Here is a 21469-nt window from a genome sequence, read left to right as displayed (position 1 = left end):
TTACATGAAATTATTAAGACAATTATAAAAAACGGTTTGTATTTTTTAAAATATATAATATACAATTATGTGTATTATTTTTTCAGTTCTATTTGTTCAATTTAAATTTTAAATATATATAAAATTTTAAATGAAAAAATATTTTTTGAAAGCAACTTTGTCAGCTGGCAAAAATTTGTTAAGATGTATCGCTTTAGATACACAAATAAGATAATGTCAAAAATACTCGATATGTCTTAAAACTATCGAGCGAGAAAAAAGCAAAATATGTTTCGAGGGTCACTCATGTTAAGCATTGTTATATATGTATACTATTATTATGCCTTTTGCCGAGGATACCTTTCGCGAAATTTTGTCCCGTTGTGAAGGCGACCTGCGTGATGTGTTCAAATAATCTGCTCTTGATCGACTAATTTGTTACACGTGGACGAAAACCGCACGTGCAATTCCTATTCTCCTCTCTCCCCTTCGTTATCTACGCTTTCTGATATACAGACATATACACATTTCGTTATCGATAAGACATAAATTGACAGTGATGTTAAATTGTTGCGGCAATATCGAAAAAAATTCGATTCAGGTCCAGCATTCTGTGTTTCTCTCTCTCCATATATAAATTTAAATATTTCTAAGCTCAAAGACGCTACGTAAAAAGCATACTTTAAATTCAATTTTCTGCTGCTACTTTCGCAATTAAACATATACTTTTGTACAGAATATATAAACGAGCAGAGAAAATACGATGTTATATAGGGCGATATATATTTAATTTTATAATAAATATAAGACAATAAATAATAACAAAAATAATTTAATAAGTTATCGAAAATAAAACAATTTTGAGAAAAAAAAATATTTTCCCTAAAATAAGCATGGCTTGTAATTTACTAAGGGAGGTCCTAGAGCTTAATATTTTTTTTCCTCTACTCGAGGAAGGCTTATTTGACATAATAATAGATGCAAGACAATAAAAAAAATAATAATATAGTTTAATAAATTATCAAAGACTACAAGCAATTTTGAGAAATGTTTCTTTCTCTAAAACAAGCACGGCTTGTAATTTATTGAACGTTAAGCTCAAAAAGCTTTGTACGAAAATACGCAATTTTTAGACGCCCTTTAAGGGGGGTTTATAGGAGGCTGAAAAATACATAATTTTTATAATTTTTTTTCTCAGCTAAAATAAAACCAATTAATTCCAAATTTTAGGCACAGTTTATTATACATTTAAATTATGTAAAATAATTTTTTTATTAAAAAATATTGAAATTTTATTTAAAAAATAAAGCTATATTGATAGCGCCGCCCATTTTTCACTGTGTACAACCTAGCGATCGTAATTTTTGTCTGAAACAAAAAAACCAATTCATTTCTTTAATGTTATATTATTACCTTCTATTTAAACTAAAAAAATTAAAATTAAATCAATGTAGGATTGACAATGGCAATCTTATTTGCTCCACTAAATTAAAAAAATTAAAAGAAAAGCAAAAATTGAAAAACTTTTACAACTTTAAAGAAAGAAGTTACAATTTTCACGAAAAAATTGCGACTTTTCTTTACAAAAAAAATAATCTAATTTAACTTTTCTCAAAAATTGTTATATAACAGATATTCGAAAGAAAGAGAGAAAAGTTTAACGAATATTTAAATATTGAAATATAAAAAAAAATAGTATTATAAATTTATAACAAGTACTAAAACTAAAGATAAAACGAGCAAATTCTTTTTATAATAATATCGTATGTCTATGTAAACTCAAAAATATTGTGACAAGGAATGATAAATAATCTCTGAGTTTTGCGCGAATCAATCAGAATATATAGAAGACGCATAATTTTATATCCAAGCAGCATGCATTATAAATATTGTCGAATTGCATTATCGGCAAAAAAACATACGCGAAAAAAACATATCTTTGCAGTACGTTCAAGTATGAGTATTACATCCGAAAAATTGACGATAACTTAGGCGATTCTTACGTCACACTTCATAATCGGTTTCGGATTTCAGAAAGGAGAGGGAATCGCACATAAAATATTTGCGCGTGAAATACAATTTAAACCTCATTAGTCGGCAAACAACGACCGATTTGATTAAAAGTCACTTTGACGAGTTTGACAATCGAGAAACGCTTATCCTTCAATTTACAGTTCGTCACATTAAACTTTGATGACAAGTACCTCGGTCGTTTTTGCCGCCGAAAAATATTCGGAAATTATCAATGCTTTGATATATTTATTATTTATTGACGAAGTATTTCCTGCAATTGTTAAATTGATCATTAGATCGAAGAACCCTTTGCAAAATTAGTTAGCAAATCAATTAAGATATATATAAATTAGAAATTAACGTATTAATGCTAATCAAAATATGGGATATTATTTAATGAATCATTCAAATATAAATAATTAGCACTTCCCATCATTAAACCATAAAAAAACTTATTAAATTTTTCAAATTTAATAAAAAGTTATCTAAAGTAAATTGCACGCTAAGATGAAAGATAAATTTCTTAAAATTCTTACAAGTATTATTAATTTGATAAAAATTTATTATTATATTGATATTAAATGCATTAAAATACTAATAACTTATATAATTATTTGTAATTTAATATTGTTTAAATACTGCGGTAGCGGGTGGGTACTCCTCTACGATCCCAGTAGCACTTACTCTCGTGCACTTTTGCCGACGTCACTACTTATCGCGTAGGAAAGCACATTGCATCACCAACCTTTTTTTTATTCACGCAACCGTCACCTAGTTGTCGCGAGGCTTTCCTCTCTTTCTCTCGTTCTCGCATCTCTCTTCCCCTCCTGTCATGTCTAGAGCTGCTCCCTCTCTTCCTCTCACAATCCTTGTTTCCCTCTTTCTCTCTCTTGCTCTACCGATAGACCACTTCTTCTCTCTTTCCCCTTCTTCCTTTATGTTGGCCGCTAAACGAGCAGCGTGCACATGTATGTGAAGGTGATGTAGGCAGTGTGTATGTGTGTGTCATATATATACATTATACATCATACATATATACAGCGACTCGCAATCGGTACCGCGGTAGATGCGAAATTTTTTCCTCAACCTAGTTGGCGACGATTTTTCAAGTTTACGTCATTTCTCGATTTTTTTTAACGCGCTCCTTTCCATTTTTTAAAATTCTCGAAATTATATTATTTATTACTTTCACTTATATATATGTATATCACACGCTCCGCATTTATTATCTTCACTTATACACACGCATTTTATCGAGACACGCGATTATATTTTCTACACATATAAGAGAGATAGATTAATATTTATTACTTTGCTTATATCTCGTATTTTTTGGAATCGCGAATTTTTTGGAACCTCATTTTTAACTTCATTAAATTCGTCTAATGTTAGTCGGCGTCGCGGCTCCGAAGGAATTCGCGCGGTGTTTATCACCAAAACCGAGAACGCGGACTGACGCGGATTCCGCTCGCGCGTGCCGGAGATGCCGGATAGACGCCTCGAAGAGTCCCGAATGCGTAGATTTTATCATTAGGAAAGAAATGAAGGTATTTAGGGCCGACGCTGCGACGAATATGTTGAAACGTGATTAGGTGCAAAAGCGTTGACGTTCGGCAGCTTTGTACCCTCGCGGAAAATCTCCCATAAAACGAGAGCGAAACATTTTTTCTTAATATTTTTTAAGGAAGAATGCAATGTATCGGCGCCAACGTTCGGCTGCATGTGTCCTTACTCCTCTATCCATAAAACCAATATCTCGGGAAACTATCTTTTGAGATACGCCAAATGTTAGAAAAGGAGACAGAATTAGGTGAAATATATATAAGGAGGATGAGAGCGCGTCAAACCATAGTACGATTTGAAAGCGCATAGATGCAGCGGTGAAAAAAGTTTAGTGGCTACTTTCTTGTATTAGAAGTGTTAGTGGTATAATAGTGAATAAAACAAATAATGGTCCATCGCAATCAGCACCTTGGCGATCGAGCATAGTCTGCTGGCGGCTTCTGAGTGGCCCATATTTGATTTAACCGAGCCGATCTGTAGCGGTGTCTTCCTGTTCTTGCAAAACTGTTTATCAATGGGGCTGATTTCCTCCGGATCACTCGCTTGGGTACCGCTACCATGCGCCTCCACGTAACCTACGTCTTCGGGATTGATATCCACCTCGCTATACACCTTCTGCATCGAGTACTGAATGTCACCGCTTGGATACGTGAAACCCTCGGGTTTGTAGCCGTCTGTGTTTATCGCCGTATTCATCACCGTGGCGTACACTCTGCGCGCATCCTTTGATTTCTGCAGAAATATTGCGACCACTGCTTCGGCTCTTGCGAAACCATTAGCCGTAACGTCGAATGATTTACACTTGCCCTCATTGGACAGCATATTCAATCGATGAAACTGAAGACTATAAGCCGGATCGAGCACGAGATTCAATCCGCCGATGATCGCTGCGTCGCATTCGCCGGCGACTGCTTGATGCATAGCAGTCAAAGCCGAGGAACAGGCCGTATCCAACGAGAAACTGGGTCCGATTAAATTGAAAACGTAAGAGATTCTGGTGGCGAACATTGCTCTGCTACATCCGAGCAATCCATATCCTGCAAACAGATGATAAGTATTTCTTTTTGTTCACTTAAAAAAGGCTTGGCTAAAGCTTGGCTGAAGTTTGAAGCGTTCTTATAACCAAAATTAAAATATTATAATATGAGAATATAATATACGTATTATGCAAAAATTCCTTATTCATAGGCAAATTATTATTAAAGACAACAATTTAACTGTCAGTTTTGTCATCGTGTTTACTTTAAATTAAATTAATGAAATTAAATTCATTAAATAATAATATTAATGCCATGTACATAATATATTGTATATTATTTTTAAATTTGTTTGGGATTATGATCTCGTGTCAATGCACGGCTGCAGGAGTGTTATATGAGTGTGAAAAGAATCGAGCCTTCACATATGTGTATAATGTGTTATAATTTCCGACTTTGAATTCGATACAGAATTTATTTGTTCGCACGTCCGCACGCAACAACTGTAAGTAAGTCGACCGTCCCGAACGAGCGTTACATTTTCCTATTCTCTCCGGTCTTACGACCTTCGAGAATCTTCGCGAATAATCCGTGTTTTTAACTCGCCTGTGTTATTAAATTTCGAGTCTAGATTATCGTCTTTGTCTCTCTGTCTCGTCTGTTGTGTTTTCTACCTGTTTATTTCGTCTCGCGTCTCGCTTATTGTTTTTGTCTCGTGTATGTATCTATATGTTAACCGTGGGGAATATGTGCCGATATAATCGCCACAGGACTCCCCCGCCAGTGCTATGCCGATAGCACGATATTGCGATGTTCGGACGCTGACCGATATATATGTATTATTTTTTTTTTTCATTTCGCGCGACGTAAGTTTCCGAGAAAAATAAAATCCAACAATAATTATTATAATAATCTTGCTCGTACTTGCATATGCGTACGCGTGTCCAACAAAACAGAACAATATAAATAAATAATATAGAATAAAAAATAATTCGCTCAGCACGACGATCCCTTGGAACCTTGCGACTCGAAATAATTATTCCCGCGTCACAGGCCCGCCCGAAAACGATCCGGGAATCGGACCCTTCTTCCCGCTCTCGTCGTCGTCTCTCCCTGTCGGAGCGGTGGCCTCGCGTCGTCGTGCACTCCTCGCCGATCGACCTCGCTGTCTCGGCTCTGCGTCGTCGACCCTGCCGGCCCGTCGCCTCCTATATCGTTTTCTGAAAATATATACGCGGGTTTTAGTCGGTCTATGGTTATTGTTTTGTCTTTGCCGTGCACGCGCACGACAAAGACTTTGTCCCCGCGGCTGACGACTGCGTATGGTCCTTCGTACGGCGCCTGCAGCATCCTCCTCGGTCCGTCGTTTCGCACGAAAACCTGCTCAGCCGTCGCCAAATCCTTGAAGACGAACGGTCGTCGCTCCCCGTGTCGGGTCCCGTCCACCGGTCGCAGCCTCCGGAAGTGCTCGCGCAGCGCTCCGACGAAATCAGCGGCGTCGTCCTCGTCGTCCGTCGGCTGCCGACTCAGGAACTGCCCTGGGATCCTCAGTGCCTGGCCGTACACCAGTTCGGCTGTGGTCGCCTGTAGGTCGTCCTTCCACGCTGCTCTAATTCCCAGCAGGACCGTCGGCAGCGTCTCCGTCCAGCGATCGTTTTGCTGGCATTTTATCGCTGTTTTGAGCTGGCGATGGAACCGCTCGACCATTCCGTTTGCCTGCGGGTGGTATGCCGTCGTCCTCAACTTCTTTGCCCCTGTCATCTCGCTCAGCCGTCGAAATAAACCGGACTCAAATTGCGTTCCCTGGTCTGTCGTAATTCGGAGGGGCGCCCCGAATCGGCAGATCCACCCCTCGTAAAAGGCTCTTGCGATCGTCTTCGCCTCCTGATCTCGTACGGGGAACGCCTCAGGCCATCTCATGTAACGGTCCACACACGTGAGACAGTATCTCTTTCCCTCTGAGACTGGCATTGCAATGATGTCCAGATGCACGTGCTCAAACCTGCCAGATGGAGCAGCGAATTTTCCCAGCGGTGCCGAGACGTGCCGCGACACCTTGGACCGCTGGCAGGGCACACAGGATCGAGCCCAATTGCGGCAGTCCACGTTCATCGACGGCCAAACGTAGCGCTGCGCCACGAGCTTGCCCGTCGACTTGATTCCTGGGTGTGCCAGGTTGTGCACCAGGTCGAATGCGGCCCGCCGGAAAGGCCTTGTCAAAAATGGTCTTGGCGTTGGCGTTGCTGTGTCGCAGTATATCGTGATCCCGGTTCCGGGGATCTCGACTCTGTTGAGTCTCAGTCCGGACTCTCGCCTCCTGTACTCCTCGAGCTCCTCGTCCTCCTTCTGCGACTCCGCCAGTGCAGCGTAGTCCATTGGAGAGCGCAGCTCCTCTATCCTCGACAGCGCGTCCGCCACGACATTCTCTTCGCCCGCCACGTGCCGGATGTCGGTTGTGAATTGCCCGATGTAGTCCAAGTGACGAAACTGGCGCGGCGTGCTCTTTTCGGGTTTCTGTCGGAAAGCAAAGATGATTGGTTTGTGGTCGGTATATATCGCGAACGCGCGCGCCTCCAGCATGTGCCGAAAATGCTTGACCGCCAAGTATATCGCCAACAGCTCTCTATCGAAAGCGCTGTACTTCGATTCGGCTGGGCTTAGCTTCTTCGAGAAGAATGCTAACGGCTCCCAGCCGTCGCTGCCCCGCTGTTGTATTGCCGCGCCGATGCTTTGTTCGGACGCGTCAGTAAACAAAGCGAGTTCCGCGTTTGTCCTTGGGTGCCTCAGAAGTGCGGCTTCGGCCAAACCTTCCCTCGATGACTCGAATGCTCGTTGAGTCTGCGGCGTCCACGATATCGGTGTCTTGCCCTTGATGTTATCTCGAAGGAGGTCATTGAGCGGCGCCAAACTCTCGGCAGCTTTAGGCAAGAATCTTCGGTAGAAATTCACCATGCCTAAGTACCTTCGCAGCTCCCTCGCTGTCCTCGGCATCTGACACGCGAGGATTGCCTCCACTCGCGCCGGCAGCGGTCGTGTCCCTTCGTCGGAAACTTCGTATCCGAGGAATTCTACTCTCCGTTGTCCGAACACGCACTTCGCGGGGTTGATAATCACCCCGTATTCTCGCAGACGCTCGAACAATGTCCGCAGGTGCTCGTGGTGTTCTTCCTCCGATGATGACGCGACGAGGATGTCATCGATGTACGCGTAGCAAAATTCAAAATCGCGCAAAACCTCATCGATGAACCGCTGAAACGTCTGCGCCGCGTTGCGTAATCCAAACGACATGTATGGAAATTCATACATGCCGAACGGCGTGGTGATAGCCGTCTTCGGGATGTCCTCTTCCGCTACCGGGATCTGGTGATATGCTCGCACCAGGTCCAGCGTGGTAAAAACTTTCCTACCGCCGAGGGCCTGCGCGAAATCCTGGATATGTCGCACCGGGTAACGATCCGGGACCGTTCGTGCGTTCAGCGCCCTGTAGTCTCCGCAGGGTCGCCATTCTTCATCCCTTTTTGGCACCATGTGTAAGGGAGCCGACCAACTACTCCTCGAAGGTCGCGCGATTCCGGCTTCCACCATTCTCCTAAATTCCTTCTTCGCGGCCGCCAATCGATCCGGAGCGAGTCTCCGCGGCCTGCACGCGACAGGCGGTCCCGGCGTCGTCTCTATATGATGTCGCGTCGTGTGGATCGTTTCTCTTGGACGCCCGTCTGGCCTCGCGATGTCCGCGTACCGCTCCAACAGCCGGTGATACGACGTCTCTCCCGTGACCGCTTTTACGCAGGGTGCATCGCATCGGATGCATCGTCCGCGCGCGGTCAAACTCGTCACCTGGTCGACGAGACGGGAACCTCGCAGATCGACGAGGAGTCCATAGTGCGCGAGAAAATCTGCGCCGATTATAGGTCGCGAGACATCCGCGATCACGAACCGCCACGAAAACGCCCGTCGTAAACCAAAATTTAAATTCAAAGTTTCTGTTCCGTACGTAAAAATCGGTGTGCCGTTCGCGGCCGAAAGTTCGTAGGTTGACCTCTGTCGTGGTCCTCGCGTCATCCCCCGAGGATACACGCAGAGATCAGCGCCCGTGTCAATTAAAAAATTTACTTTAGTCTTCGCGTCGGTCACGAACAGGCGACGCGCACCGTGGCCCGAGTCGCTCGCCGCCACTAGCGACCGGCCCCCGCGTTTCCCGGCTGCTGCATCGAGCAGGGCGGCCTGCATTGTCGCGCACTCGATCCGAATTTCCAGTGATACCAGCAAATTCCACTGGCCGGCGGATCACGGCTTCCTGATCGCGCTCGCGAGCGCGAACGCGAGCGTTGGCGCGAACGCGGACGACGTCGATCGTCATCGCGATCTTCTCTAAAGCGATCACTTCCGATCGCCTCGATCGACTTCCGTATGGCCGTCAACTGCTCCGCCATCTCCTGTTGCATCACCAGTCGCATCTGCGTCATTCGCAGCTCCATTTTCGTCTCCAGGGAAACCGGGTCGCACGCGCTCCGATCCTGAGGAGCGACGAATCTCGTCGTCTCCGCCACCTGGAATACCGGCGCCCGGGAAGCCTCCACGATTGCGTCCGCGATATCCGCCAGTTGCTCGGGCGTATCTGCCGTGCGCGTAATTAAATGCGGCTGAAGGTGAGCCGGCAATCGACTCAACCAGATCGTCCGCAACACCTGGTCGCCAACCACGTTCCCGGCGAGACCGCGAAGATGTCTCAGAAACTGCGACGGTTTCCGATCGCCGATTTCTTCGTGCTCGAGGAGCCTCCGGGTCTTATGCTCCTGCGACAAACTAAGTCGCTTAACGAGTTCGGCCTTAAGAGTCTCGTACGCGCGCTCCGGGGGCGGATCCATAATTATATCGCGCACTTCGGTAGTATAACGCGGTCCGAGGGCGGTCAACGCGTACCCGAACTTCGTCGCGTCGACCGTAATCCCGGCGGCTTGGAAACTCCGGTCGACGATGTTAAACCATAGCTCCGGATCCGTCGGCGTAAACTCCGGCATTCGCATGCCCACTCGACTCACCTCGGGGACAGGTAAAAAATACCCCGGTGGTTGCTCCGCCCTGGCCGGCTGCATCGCGATCAGGTGCGAATTCGGCGCTTGAATCCTCGGCTGCTCGAATGCCCGCGTCTCCGGCTCCACGCGCGGAATAGCGTCTTCGCCGTCCCGCATCACAGGCATGTCACTTTTTATGCACACACTCGACACCCGATCGCGAAATTGTTCTCTTCGCGTATACCCGATCACGTCGGGGTCACCACTTTGGGATTATGATCTCGTGTCAATGCACGGCTGCAGGAGTGTTATATGAGTGTGAAAAGAATCGAGCCTTCACATATGTGTATAATGTGTTATAATTTCCGACTTTGAATTCGATACAGAATTTCTTTGTTCGCACGTCCGCACGCAACAACTGTAAGTAAGTCGACCGTCCCGAACGAGCGTTACATTTTCCTATTCTCTCCGGTCTTACGACCTTCGAGAATCTTCGCGAATAATCCGTGTTTTTAACTCGCCTGTGTTATCAAATTTCGAGTCTAGATTATCGTCTTTGTCTCTCTGTCTCGTCTGTTGTGTTTTCTACCTGTTTATTTCGTCTCGCGTCTCGCTTATTGTTTTTGTCTCGTGTATGTATCTATATGTTAACCGTGGGGAATATGTGCCGATATAATCGCCACATTTGTATGTGTATTTGTGATACAAAAGTAATATATTTTAATTAATCTTTATTTCAAAATCTTATATATATTTTTATTTAAATTTTAATCTTTGTATATTTTTTGTTTCATTGTAAAGAATTATCTCATTTCTTACATTAATAGGATTAAACGTTTAAAAACTGATTTAACTATTTAAAAATATTTTTTGCAATGTGATTTTACGACGGAAATTTTAACGATTTTGCGAAATGCACCTACCTATGTTCGGTTTTTTCTTCCAATAATTGTTCGCATCCGAAGTGGAAACACCGATGAACACGCCAGTACGCGATCCTTTCAGGGTTGAGGGATTTCTATTCTAGCCAGACAGAGCAAGATCGAATTATTCGAAGATCAAGATGCCTACTAAAATTGACAAGTTCGAGCAGCCGGACATCGGCGCTTCCGTAATAAAATTATACTAACGAGGGTAAAATTGTCAATCATCGGCGCTTGTTCTATACCTTTTTGGGGAAAATGTCTAAGAACCCTCATAAAAAAGTCGTAAAGATACCATCTACAAATATTGCACTCAGAAAACTCCCCCTCTTTTGTCGAAACATCCCCCTCCACCCGCGTGACGTCATACCCCTCGCCCCGGAGAACCCCCCGCGCCCCGCACCCTCCTCAGAGGACCTGAGTTAGAACTCTCATAGTATTACTACTCCTTTCAAAATAAAGTAAAAGTGACCCTTCCGGTCATTGACTTATTTGGGCCTTAGCACGTTCGCCCGGCTCGAACCGATGCACCGTTTAGCGCCGTTCGAAAATAACAGTAGTTACGTCCTTCCTTCGACTCTTCCTTTTTATTGAGTCTGGACGTAACAACACTATTAGCTGTAACATCAATTTTTAAAACTCGCTGTATTTACACCTGTAGGGTACAAACGAAACGGAAAGCGGTACAAACGTCTGCAGGCAATTACAAAACAGCACCCGTATACAAGATTGAAAAAATTGAAGTAATTAACATATCATCCGCCTCGAATCAACGTAATGTTTCTCTCTTTCTTCTTTAGTTGATTCGTTTCTTCGTTCTGATTCGCCTTTCGAAACTATAGTTTCGAGGCGGGCGGTATGTTAAAGATAACAAAAAAAAGGCTTTGTATTAAATTTAATATTGTTAACTCTCTGTATCAATTTATATCGTCTTTCGTCCGGTTGTTATTATTTCCGTAATTCTTTCTGTTTCTATGCTTTCTCATATGACCTTTCGGTCGTCGCGTCATGTATTGTTTAATTCTTCCGAGCGAGCCTTCGACAACGAAAAGATCACAAATCTATCGAACCATCGTTTGTCATTTCCAGTATTCTGACTTATACCTATCGCGGATTATTATTGTTTTGGTCTCACAACGGTAGTCTAAATTTAAACCATATATGTAGTGTATTGCGCAGACCACGGAATCCCCGGCTCGATTCTGAGAAGCTTCCAGAAACTCGACAATATATATAAACACGCGAAATGCCCGGCGATTTTGAGACTTGCTTATTTTGTCTGGCTGTTCACGAGAATCAGTTCAAGCATTTAATCGAGCGATACGATCCGTTACTTCAATCATTTTAAGAAATTTCCGATAACGAGTTGCGAGTCTAGCGATTCATCGCTCAGTGTATATCTTTTAACTGCGATCATTAAAGATCTCATCAAAGTTTCCAAATTATTTAGTAACAATTTTCACTTCGTCTTTCATTGACATTGATCCTTGTTCATTTCCGATCTCCTTCGTTCGATTCCCATCTCGCTTTCTCGCGCTCTTTCAGTTTACTGCTTCTTTCGCTCTTTCACTCTAGTTTTTCCACTCTCTCGCTGTCACACGCTCTCCATTCTTTCCCTCTTCCTTTCGCTCTCTCGGAGCAAGCCGGCATCCTCGATTTACACGCGACAAAATTTCGTTCGTGCGTAAACAAAACGGAAAACTTGTGTTGTTGTCTACGATATACGGTTGCAACGTTTTCATGAATTTACTTTACAGCATTTACCTCACATGAAGATAGGATTAGGATGAACGGCGGACATCGGAAACTCGATTTGCTGGCTTCTACGACCTAGGTTTGCCTAGTTTTCATGATATCAACGTGCCGCATGCACTTTTGATGAAGATAGGATCAGGATGAACGGCGGATCTCGGAAACTTGATCCGTTGGCTTCTACGACCTAGGTTTGCCTAGTTTTCATGATTTCAACGTACCGCATGCACTTTTGATGAAGATAGGATCAGGATAAACGGCAGATCTCGGAAATTCGAGTAGTTGGCTTCTGCGACTTAGGTTTGGTATATTTTTATCTGTAGGGGTACAAACGTAACAAAAAGCGGTACAAACGTCTGCAGACGATAACAGCACTTGTTTACAGAATTAAAACAGCACTTGTTTACAGAATTAAAATTTCTAAAAAATGACATTATTAACTGTAACATATATTAACAAAATTCGGTATATTTACACCTATAAAGATACAAACAAAACGGATAGCGGTACAAACGATGTCTGCAGATGATTACAAAACAACATTCGTTTACAGAATTAAAATATCTTAAAAAATGACACTATTAGCTGTAACATCAATTTTAAAAACTCGGTGTATTTACACCTGTAGGGATTCAAACGAAACGGAAAGCGGTACAAACGTCTGCAGGCAATTACAAAACAGCACCCGTATACAAAATTGAAATATCCCAAAAATGACATTATTAGCTCTAATATCAATTTTGAACATTCGGTATATTTACACCTGTAATGGTACAAACAAAACGGAAAGCAATACAAACGTCTGCAGACGGTAACAAAACAGCACCCGTTTACAGAATTAAAATTTCTCATAAAATGACATTATTAGCTGTAACATCAATTTTAAAAATTCTGTATAATTACACCTGTAAAGGTACAAACAAAATGGAAAGCGGTACAAACGTCTGCAGGCAATTACAAAACAGCATCCGTATGCAGAATTGAAATATCCCAAAAATGACATTATTAGCTTTAACATCAATTTTGAACATTCGGTATCTTTACACCTTTAGGGGTACAAACGAAACGGAAAGCGGTACAAACGTCTACAAACAATTACAAAACATCACCCGTTTACAGATTTATAATATCTCAAGGAATGACAATGTTAGCTCTAATCTCAAAGTAGAACATCCGGTATATTTTTTTTTGTAGGGGTACAAACGGAAAACTTGTGTTGTTGTTTTCTACGATATACGTTTGCAACGTTTTCATGAATTTACTTTACAGCATTTACCTCACATGAAGATAGGATTAAGATGAACGGCGGACTTCGAAAATTTGATTTGTTGGCTTCTACGGCCTAGATTTGTTACGTTTCCATGATTTCAACGTGCCGTATGCACTTTTGATGAAGATAGGATCAGGATGAACGGCGGATTTCGAAAACTGGAACCGCTGGCTTCTACGACTTAGGTTTGTCTAATTCTCATGATTTCAACTTACCGCATGCACGAATGATGAAGATAGGATTAGGATAAACGGTGGACGTCGGAAACTCGATCCGCTAGCTTCTACGGTCTAGGTTTGCCTAGTTTTCATGATTTCAACGTACCGCATGCACTTTTGATGAAGATAAGATCAGGATGAACGGCGGATCACGGAAACTTGATCCGCTGGCATCTACGACCTAGGTTTGCCTAGTTTTCATGATTTCAACGTACCGCATGCACGAACTATGAATCGTTTAGGAAGTTATTTTTATCCCTTCGACAGTTTGTTTGGATGGACGACGATAGCCTGCGGTATTCTCTATCGCTTCGGTGTTATTTAAGCCGGTTGCTAGCAATTTTCTTCTTTCCTCTATTATCTTGAAGGTATTGGCCGAAAGTCACGGTTTCTTGCTCGATCTTTTGGTTGTTGTTCAGTTAAAGATGTCTCGATGACGCCCTTGAGTCGGTTCCACAAATCATCTGGGTCGGTCAATTCCTCCAGGTCGGTCGATGCTATTTCGTGATTAAGTCTAGGCTAAGGAAAGCTCTTTGGTCAGTAACTGGCGGTAGTTTGGCCTTTACTACGGCTCCTTTACACCTTTTCATTCTTACTCTAAGTTTGAAAGCCAGTAGCTTGTGGTCCGAGCCACAATCAGCCCCGCGAAGTGTCTTTGCTGAGAGTATGGCCGATCTCCATCGATTGTTGATCAAAATATAATCAATTTGGTTTTTGGTGTGGTTATCTGGTGACGTCCAGGTGTATTGTTTTCTTATATGTTGTTTGAAGACTGTATTGGCAATTGTAAAGTTATTATCAATGCAGAACTGGATAAGCCTGTCACCTCTTTCGTTTCGAGTTCCTATACCGTATCTCCCAACTGCGTTGCGAATGTGGTTATCGTTATCGGTGCGTCCCACTTTGGCATTCCAGTCCCCCATGTGATTTCTCGGTTAGAGGTTTTCTCGATGATTGCTTGCAGAGAGCTGTAAAAGTTGTCTATGTCTTCTGCATCTATGTCATCCGCGTCGGCTGTCGGTGCGTAGACCTGGATGAAGTTCAGTACGCAAGGTGCTGCCTTGATGCGAACAGATATTATGCGATCGCTGACAGTGTCATAGCCAAGGACGGAACCAACCAGCCCGCTGGGTATCACAAAAGCCACACCGTTGCGGCTTGTGTCGTCAGATCCGGAGAAGTAGACCGCATGACTGTTGCTTAGGAAGTGACCTCTCCCTCGCCAATGAGTCTCAGAGATTCCTGCCATTCTCACATTACACCTCATGAGTTCCCTCTTCACTATATCCAGCTTTCCTACTTGTCGAAGTCCTCGAACATTCCAGGTTGCCAGCCGGCATTCAGCACGACCACTGAATTTTTTGTCATCTCTGGTCGCATATTTCGCATGTGATGCCCAGTGGTCCACACCCCCATGCCCGGTAGCCAATTTTCCACTGTCTACCCCGGACGCAAGACAGCGCCGATCGTCAGTCGGATCGCCAGACAAACTAGATTCATTTGTCGACATTTGTCGGGGGAAGCATAGCAGAATATAAATCAAAGTGTTATGAGATAGTTGTCATTCTTCTTTTTAACTGATACATCGAAGAGAGAGATCTCGTCCGTACCAACGTTTGTGGATCTACAGGGGTTTATCCTCAATAAACAATTCATTGTAAAGGAAGCGGCAATCCTGAGAAGAGGATTTATTTTGTCACATTATTTTTTCGCATGTCCTGTACCATGGGGTGTGCTCATAAAATCTGAGAGACACCAAGCCTCATGTTTGACTCGAAATCATCATGGATTACAATGGATAGATGGAAACGTTCCATACAGCATGGCGTTTGATTACAACAGCTATCGTTGGTGGACCACATGAAGAAGAAGAAGAATCCATTCTCGTATATGTAAAAGGACTTGAAAAGCGAGAATGGTTAGCTGATATATTGGCTGAAGCGGGAAACGGTTTCATTATTGAGACCTTGGATGCTGATTACGACGATATCGAGTCTCTAAATCAGAGCTGTCCACGTTTTGCACTTTTCGGCCGATTTCCGAGGCTCACCGCCTAGCGGCCCCCACTTACGCTCAAGACCTTAGCAACGCGTGGCCCGATAACCGTAATTAAGACGCGCGGAGCTCTGTCTCAGGGACGGCGCATCTGTAACGCGATGCTGTTCCGTACCCCTTAACTAAATATTTTCAGTTTTTTAAAATCGCGATTTTTTAATTATTATTTTTTATTATTAATTATTATTTTATAAATTAATGGACACCTTATCTCTCGACCAAACTGGCAGTATATTTATTAAGAAAATCGTTTCGACCTCTATATTTGGTCCTTATCAAGTGATCTGTACAGCAAGATTTTATATCATTAATGAGGGATTAACAAATGAAATAATTAATTTGCACTTACATAGTTTCTTAAAGTTATACACTTATGTCAAAATTGATACGCGTCATGCTAGACAGACAGTTTATTGCCGACTAAACGACCTTTATTATTTTGTCATAGATATTATTAAGATTCTCAATGTCCTTATGTGAATTTATTGTGTTGTCATTTTTCTTTATATAAAACATCTCAGCTATCTCTCTTTTTCTTATATGTTTTTCGTTATGTAAAATGTTTGGGGTAGACCAATCGAATGGTTAAAATCAATCCTATGCTTACTAACCACTGAAAGATTACTGTTGTGAAGTTTTATATTATTTGAATGTTCTTTGATTCGCGTGCATAATTGCCTTTTTGTCTGTCCTATGTATGATGCGCTGCAATCCTTACAGTTTATTTTATAGACTATTCCTGTTTTTTCCTGTAAAGATAGGATATCCTTCCCAAGTTTTATTACATGGTTTAAATAATTTCTTAGGAATGTAATGTACAATGTTAAGACCGATCGTTTTGAAATTCTGATAGATATTATTTAGGCCTTTTACGAAAGAGAGCGATATAGTATTAGTAATTTCGCTTTTCTCCTGATTGTTACTAACGTTATTTGTTACGCGATTTTCCAAGGTATGCAGTCTTTTGTGAACAAACCGATTTATGAATTGTTCGGGAAAGCAATTGTTTGTCAATAATCGTTTAACAATTTCAATATTATCATGGTGAAATTTTTTATCTGCTAGTAAAATTGCATGATCGACTAAATTAAAGATCGTATTCATTTTATACTTGAGAGGATGATTTGAGTAGTAATTTATGTATCTATCTGAGCTAGTAGGCTTTCGGTACCAATTAGTAACCAAACCTCTGTTCGATCTAATAACCGTTGTGTTAAGAAAATTCAGACAACCATTAGATTCCAATTCATATGTAAACCCTAACCGCACATGATAATCATTAAAGACCTTCAAGATTTCCTGGACATTATTTTTTGGAACGATCGTGAGAATGTCATCCACGTACCTAAAATAAGTTTGAATGTTAAAACTTAGTTTTGACAAGCAAAAGGTCTCGAGATCGTCCATTACTAAATCCGCCAGAATAGGCGAAAGGGGGGAACCCATTGGACTGCCAAAAATCTGTTCGTAGAAACTTCCATTGAATGCGAAACTTGTTGAGTTTAAAATGAACTCGACAGCATAGAAAAATTGTGTAAGACTAAAATCTGTGTTAGGAGAAATTTTATTCCAACGTTTCTCAATGGCGTTTAGAGCCAATTCTTTAGGAATATTAGTATAGAGAGCCGTGACATCCAATGACAAAAGTATTTCGTCGTTTGTTATATTTTTATCTTTAATTTTAGTGGCAAAGGACCATCCGTCTTTAATATGTGAGGTAGCTTGTAAATTTGATTTATGTAAAATGTTATGAATATATTTCGCGACATTATACCGTAACGAAAAACATATAAGAAAAAGAGAGATAGCTGAGATGTTTTATATAAAGAAAAATGACAACACAATAAATTCACATAAGGACATTGAGAATCTTAATAATATCTATGACAAAATAATAAAGTTAGTCGGCAATAAACTGTCTGTCTAGCATGACGCGTATCAATTTTGACATAAGTGTATAACTTTAAGAAACTATGTAAGTGCAAATTAATTATTTCATTTGTTAATCCCTCATTAATGATATAAAATCTTGCTGTACAGATCACTTGATAAGGACCAAATATAGAGGTCGAAACGTTGTGATTTTCTTAATAAATATACTGCCAGTTTGGTCGAGAGATAAGGTGTCCATTAATTTGTTTTTATATTACTGGCGATTCTGATTTAACATCTACCAAACCTATTGTTTTACGCTCCTGGACCTAATTATGGAGCTCACATCAGAGGAAGGCTACTTCCACTCAATTTCGAGGATTTACGGCAATGACTACACATTATTGATGAAAACATGGATCAACAACCGTAAAAAAATCATAACTGCGAACTTACAATTAACATTCTTATTGCGCTGTAGAACCTATGATGTTTTACCACCACATATAAGTAAACTTAATATTAATGTCAAATTTCAAAGTAAAAATATTCAAAGGAAAATGCATAAAATAACTAACGATTACCGACACAGACTGCTGAAACTTGAAATCAAAGACGTAAACTTTAACTTGTCCTTCCTTCGATCTAATAACCAAAAAATAGAAAACAGACTTTTAACAAATCTACCACATGACTTAGTTTATAGCTTTTTTGACCATAATAAACATAAACTTTCTAAACATTTCACACTATCAAAAAATAGATTAAATAAAAAATTCATCTCGCTAACTACGAAACATAATGTCAATATGAATCCTTTATCTAACATAGACAACTCAAAATGGATAATTAACTTAAGTAATAAAAGCCGTTTCTGAGTCGTTTTTTACCCGTTCGTTGCCGTTCTTGAGCCGTTCGTAGTCGTTTCTGAGTTAAGGTTACAGACTGCGATAAACGAGCGATAAACGTTAAAAATATTAAAGATACTTTTATTAATGATAATGATATAATGATATCTTTAGATGTTAGTTCATTATTCACAAATATTCCTAAAGAGTTGGTTTTAAATGCCGTTAAGAAACGTTGGATTGACATTGCTAAGAACACAAATTTCAATTTAGCTCAATTTTTACATTCAATAGAATTGATTTTAGATTCAACTAGTTTCAGCTTCAATGGTCAGTTTTATGAACAAACATTTGGCAGCCCGATGGGTTCTCTTTTATCACCTATCATAGCAGATATTGTGATGGATGATTTGGAGACACAATGTTTAAGTTTGTTAAGTTTCACTGTCCCCATATATTATAGATATGTAGACGACGTTTTTGCTATATTGCCACGTACAAAAATAGATGAGATATTAATGACTTTTAATAATTACCACCAACGCTTGAATTTCACATATGAAATTGAAGTCAGTTCTTCCATTAATTTCCTAAATACAACGATCATTCGTTCAGACAATAGACTCATTACTAATTGGTACAGGAAACCTACATGTTCTGGAAGATATATAAACTTTTTTTTTCTAACCACCCTTTAAAATATAAAATTAATACTATTTATAATCTGGTTGATCATGTCATTCTACTATCCAATGACATTTTCCATCATAAAAACATTGAGATGGTGAATGATATCTTACTTAATAATTGTTTAACCTAAACACATCATCAAACGACATATACAAAAAAGAATTAATGTATAAAAAATTCGTAATCACATTAATGATTGTGATATGAATCGTGGACAATCTGACAGAACATCTTTTATTTCATTGCCATATGCTAAAGATGTGAGTTATGATCTATGTCGTGTTATGCGTGGCATGGGCTTCAACGTCTATAAAATAACCAAAAAAAAAGCTAAATACATTGATTAAACGTGGTAAAGATAGTTTACATAATGATCAGAGAACTAATGTTGTATATAAATTAGATTGCAAAAACAGTAATGCGTCATATATCGGCCAAACAAAAAGGCGCTTACGTACTCGAGTGAAAGAGCATTTTAACAATATAAAATTGCATGAAACCAATCATTCCGTTATAAGTAAACATAAATTGGAATTCGGACATGAATTTGATTTGGACAAAACCTAATATATTATATAATGAGAAATATGTGAAAAAGAGAGAAATCGCGGAAATGTTGTATATTAAAAAATTCAATAATACAATCAACCTACAAAAGGACACAGATAGCTTAAATAAAATCTATGACAAAATAATAAAGGTCGTTTAGCTTGGTTTCCTATTTTTATATTTCAGTCACTGACAAAGTTTCATACTGATACAATGTTTCTCTCTCTTTAAAATTCAACAAGATGTTAATGATTTGTTTTAACTTAAATTTGTGAAGTGTTTCAATAAGAACGTATGTACTCAAAATTTTATAGCAAATCCATTTATGTATATTACTGTTTTTTGTATTCAAACCGTTTTTTTTTAAATTAATTATTATTTCAGTTTATACTTGAAAAGGACCACAACCATATAGTCCAAGCGTTGTAACTTCTATTAAATAAACAAATTTTGGCTAGTTTGGTCGATTAATTTACAACTACCCCTTTGATTATTGTACTAGCGATATAAAAACAACTTAAAAAATTTAAAATTTTTATTAATTATTTTATTATTTTAATAATATTTAAAATTGAAAAGAGATACTCACTAGACCCATAATTCCTCCCTGACAGGTTCGGGAGGATATGATTCCTCGCCGAACAATTTTCTGAGGCAGAAGACGTCATCTCACTAGTAATCCTGTGCCCATTCCACGATCCCCTCCGCGTCGTCCCATAGCTCGGCCAATTCCCGCCGATCGCACCACCGATAATTTCGTACTTGTTCTATATGCCGATGATTAAGGTATCCACCGATTTGGATGGATTCCTCGGTTATTTTCTGAAAATCGACAAATTTGGTAGATAATATTAATAAACAAATTTATTATATAATAATAAAAACTTACCGGCATTGTGAATATAAGGAACAGAGTCCTCAATAAATTTTCTAGCAGGTGGGTCTTCCAAGATATTATGTCTATTATTTCATGAAGTCCTAAGGATATTCTTGTTAAAAAAAAATTTGGGCCCAAAATGTCTCCCGATCCAAAAGGCATTTTGCACTGCACTTAATAACTTAGCTCGATGACACTTAGCGATACTTAGCTCAGCGACTGCTTTAAACTTTGTGATGAACATCGCAGAGACAGACCCTCTCTCCATAAGCTTCAGCCCCATCCCCTCAGATAAATCGTAGTAATAAATATCTGTTTATAAATTCGAGCGGTGAGACATCAGCGCTCACCGTAATGCTATACGCCATACGCTGTTTTGTTTATACCTGCGGAAAGGACCATGAGAATGCTTAAAAGAGAGAGAGAGAGAGAGAGAGCGTGAGGTGTTTACGAGAGATAGCGCGAGAGAGATGTCGCACAGTGGTGCCATATACATGAATCACGGAAAAAATTATATAATTTATTAACTTTTAGAGATCGGGCTTTTTTGATGATTTTAATAGTTTTCAATTGCACACATATCAATATTGTTATATTAGAAGAAATAAAACATCAATATAGATCTGATAAAAATTAGTTATATAATATATTTTTATTTAATTAGTGATGACCAATCTAAACGCGTGTTCAAAAAAAAAAAAAAATATATTTTATAACAAAAGAGGTATTTTATAATATCTTTGAACTGAGCCTACTAGCCCCGATCTCCTCTAGTCTTCTCGTTATGCATTTATATTCAAATAAAACAAATATAAACATTTTTCCATTTTTTATTATAAATATAAATAATCGCACTAAATCGCAATTG

The 21469-nt window shown here is 40.2% G+C and overlaps 3 protein-coding genes across 3 annotated transcripts; all 3 read right to left on the bottom strand.

Annotated features, from left to right (window-relative positions):
• Positions 1 to 2245: 2245 nt before the first annotated feature.
• On the bottom strand, positions 2246 to 4563 carry LOC145946791 (fatty acid synthase-like). The gene is made up of 2 exons (XM_083056548.1): positions 3964 to 4563; positions 2246 to 2263 (listed from the first exon to the last, which is right to left on the bottom strand). Exons 1-2 carry the CDS (start codon positions 4561 to 4563, stop codon positions 2246 to 2248), a joined length of 618 nt encoding a protein of 205 aa, XP_082912674.1.
• Positions 4564 to 8335: 3772 nt separating this feature from the next.
• Positions 8336 to 9788, bottom strand: LOC145946780 (uncharacterized). Its single transcript, XM_083056539.1, has one exon. The coding sequence runs from the start codon at positions 9731 to 9733 to the stop codon at positions 8708 to 8710; it is 1026 nt and encodes a 341-aa protein (XP_082912665.1). The 5' UTR covers positions 9734 to 9788; the 3' UTR covers positions 8336 to 8707.
• A 4766-nt stretch (positions 9789 to 14554) lies between these two features.
• LOC145946790 (protein CFDP2-like) lies at positions 14555 to 15220 on the bottom strand. The gene has a single exon (XM_083056547.1). The coding sequence runs from the start codon at positions 15218 to 15220 to the stop codon at positions 14555 to 14557; it is 666 nt and encodes a 221-aa protein (XP_082912673.1).
• Positions 15221 to 21469: the final 6249 nt, after the last annotated feature.

This window comes from Prenolepis imparis, unplaced genomic scaffold (genome assembly GCF_030444845.1).
Source record: "Prenolepis imparis isolate NDT839.2.m4 unplaced genomic scaffold, iyPreImpa1.0 SCAF_21, whole genome shotgun sequence".
Taxonomy (NCBI): domain Eukaryota; kingdom Metazoa; phylum Arthropoda; class Insecta; order Hymenoptera; family Formicidae; genus Prenolepis; species Prenolepis imparis.
Note: the sequence above shows the minus strand (reverse complement) of the source record. Positions and strands in the feature narration are given on the sequence as shown.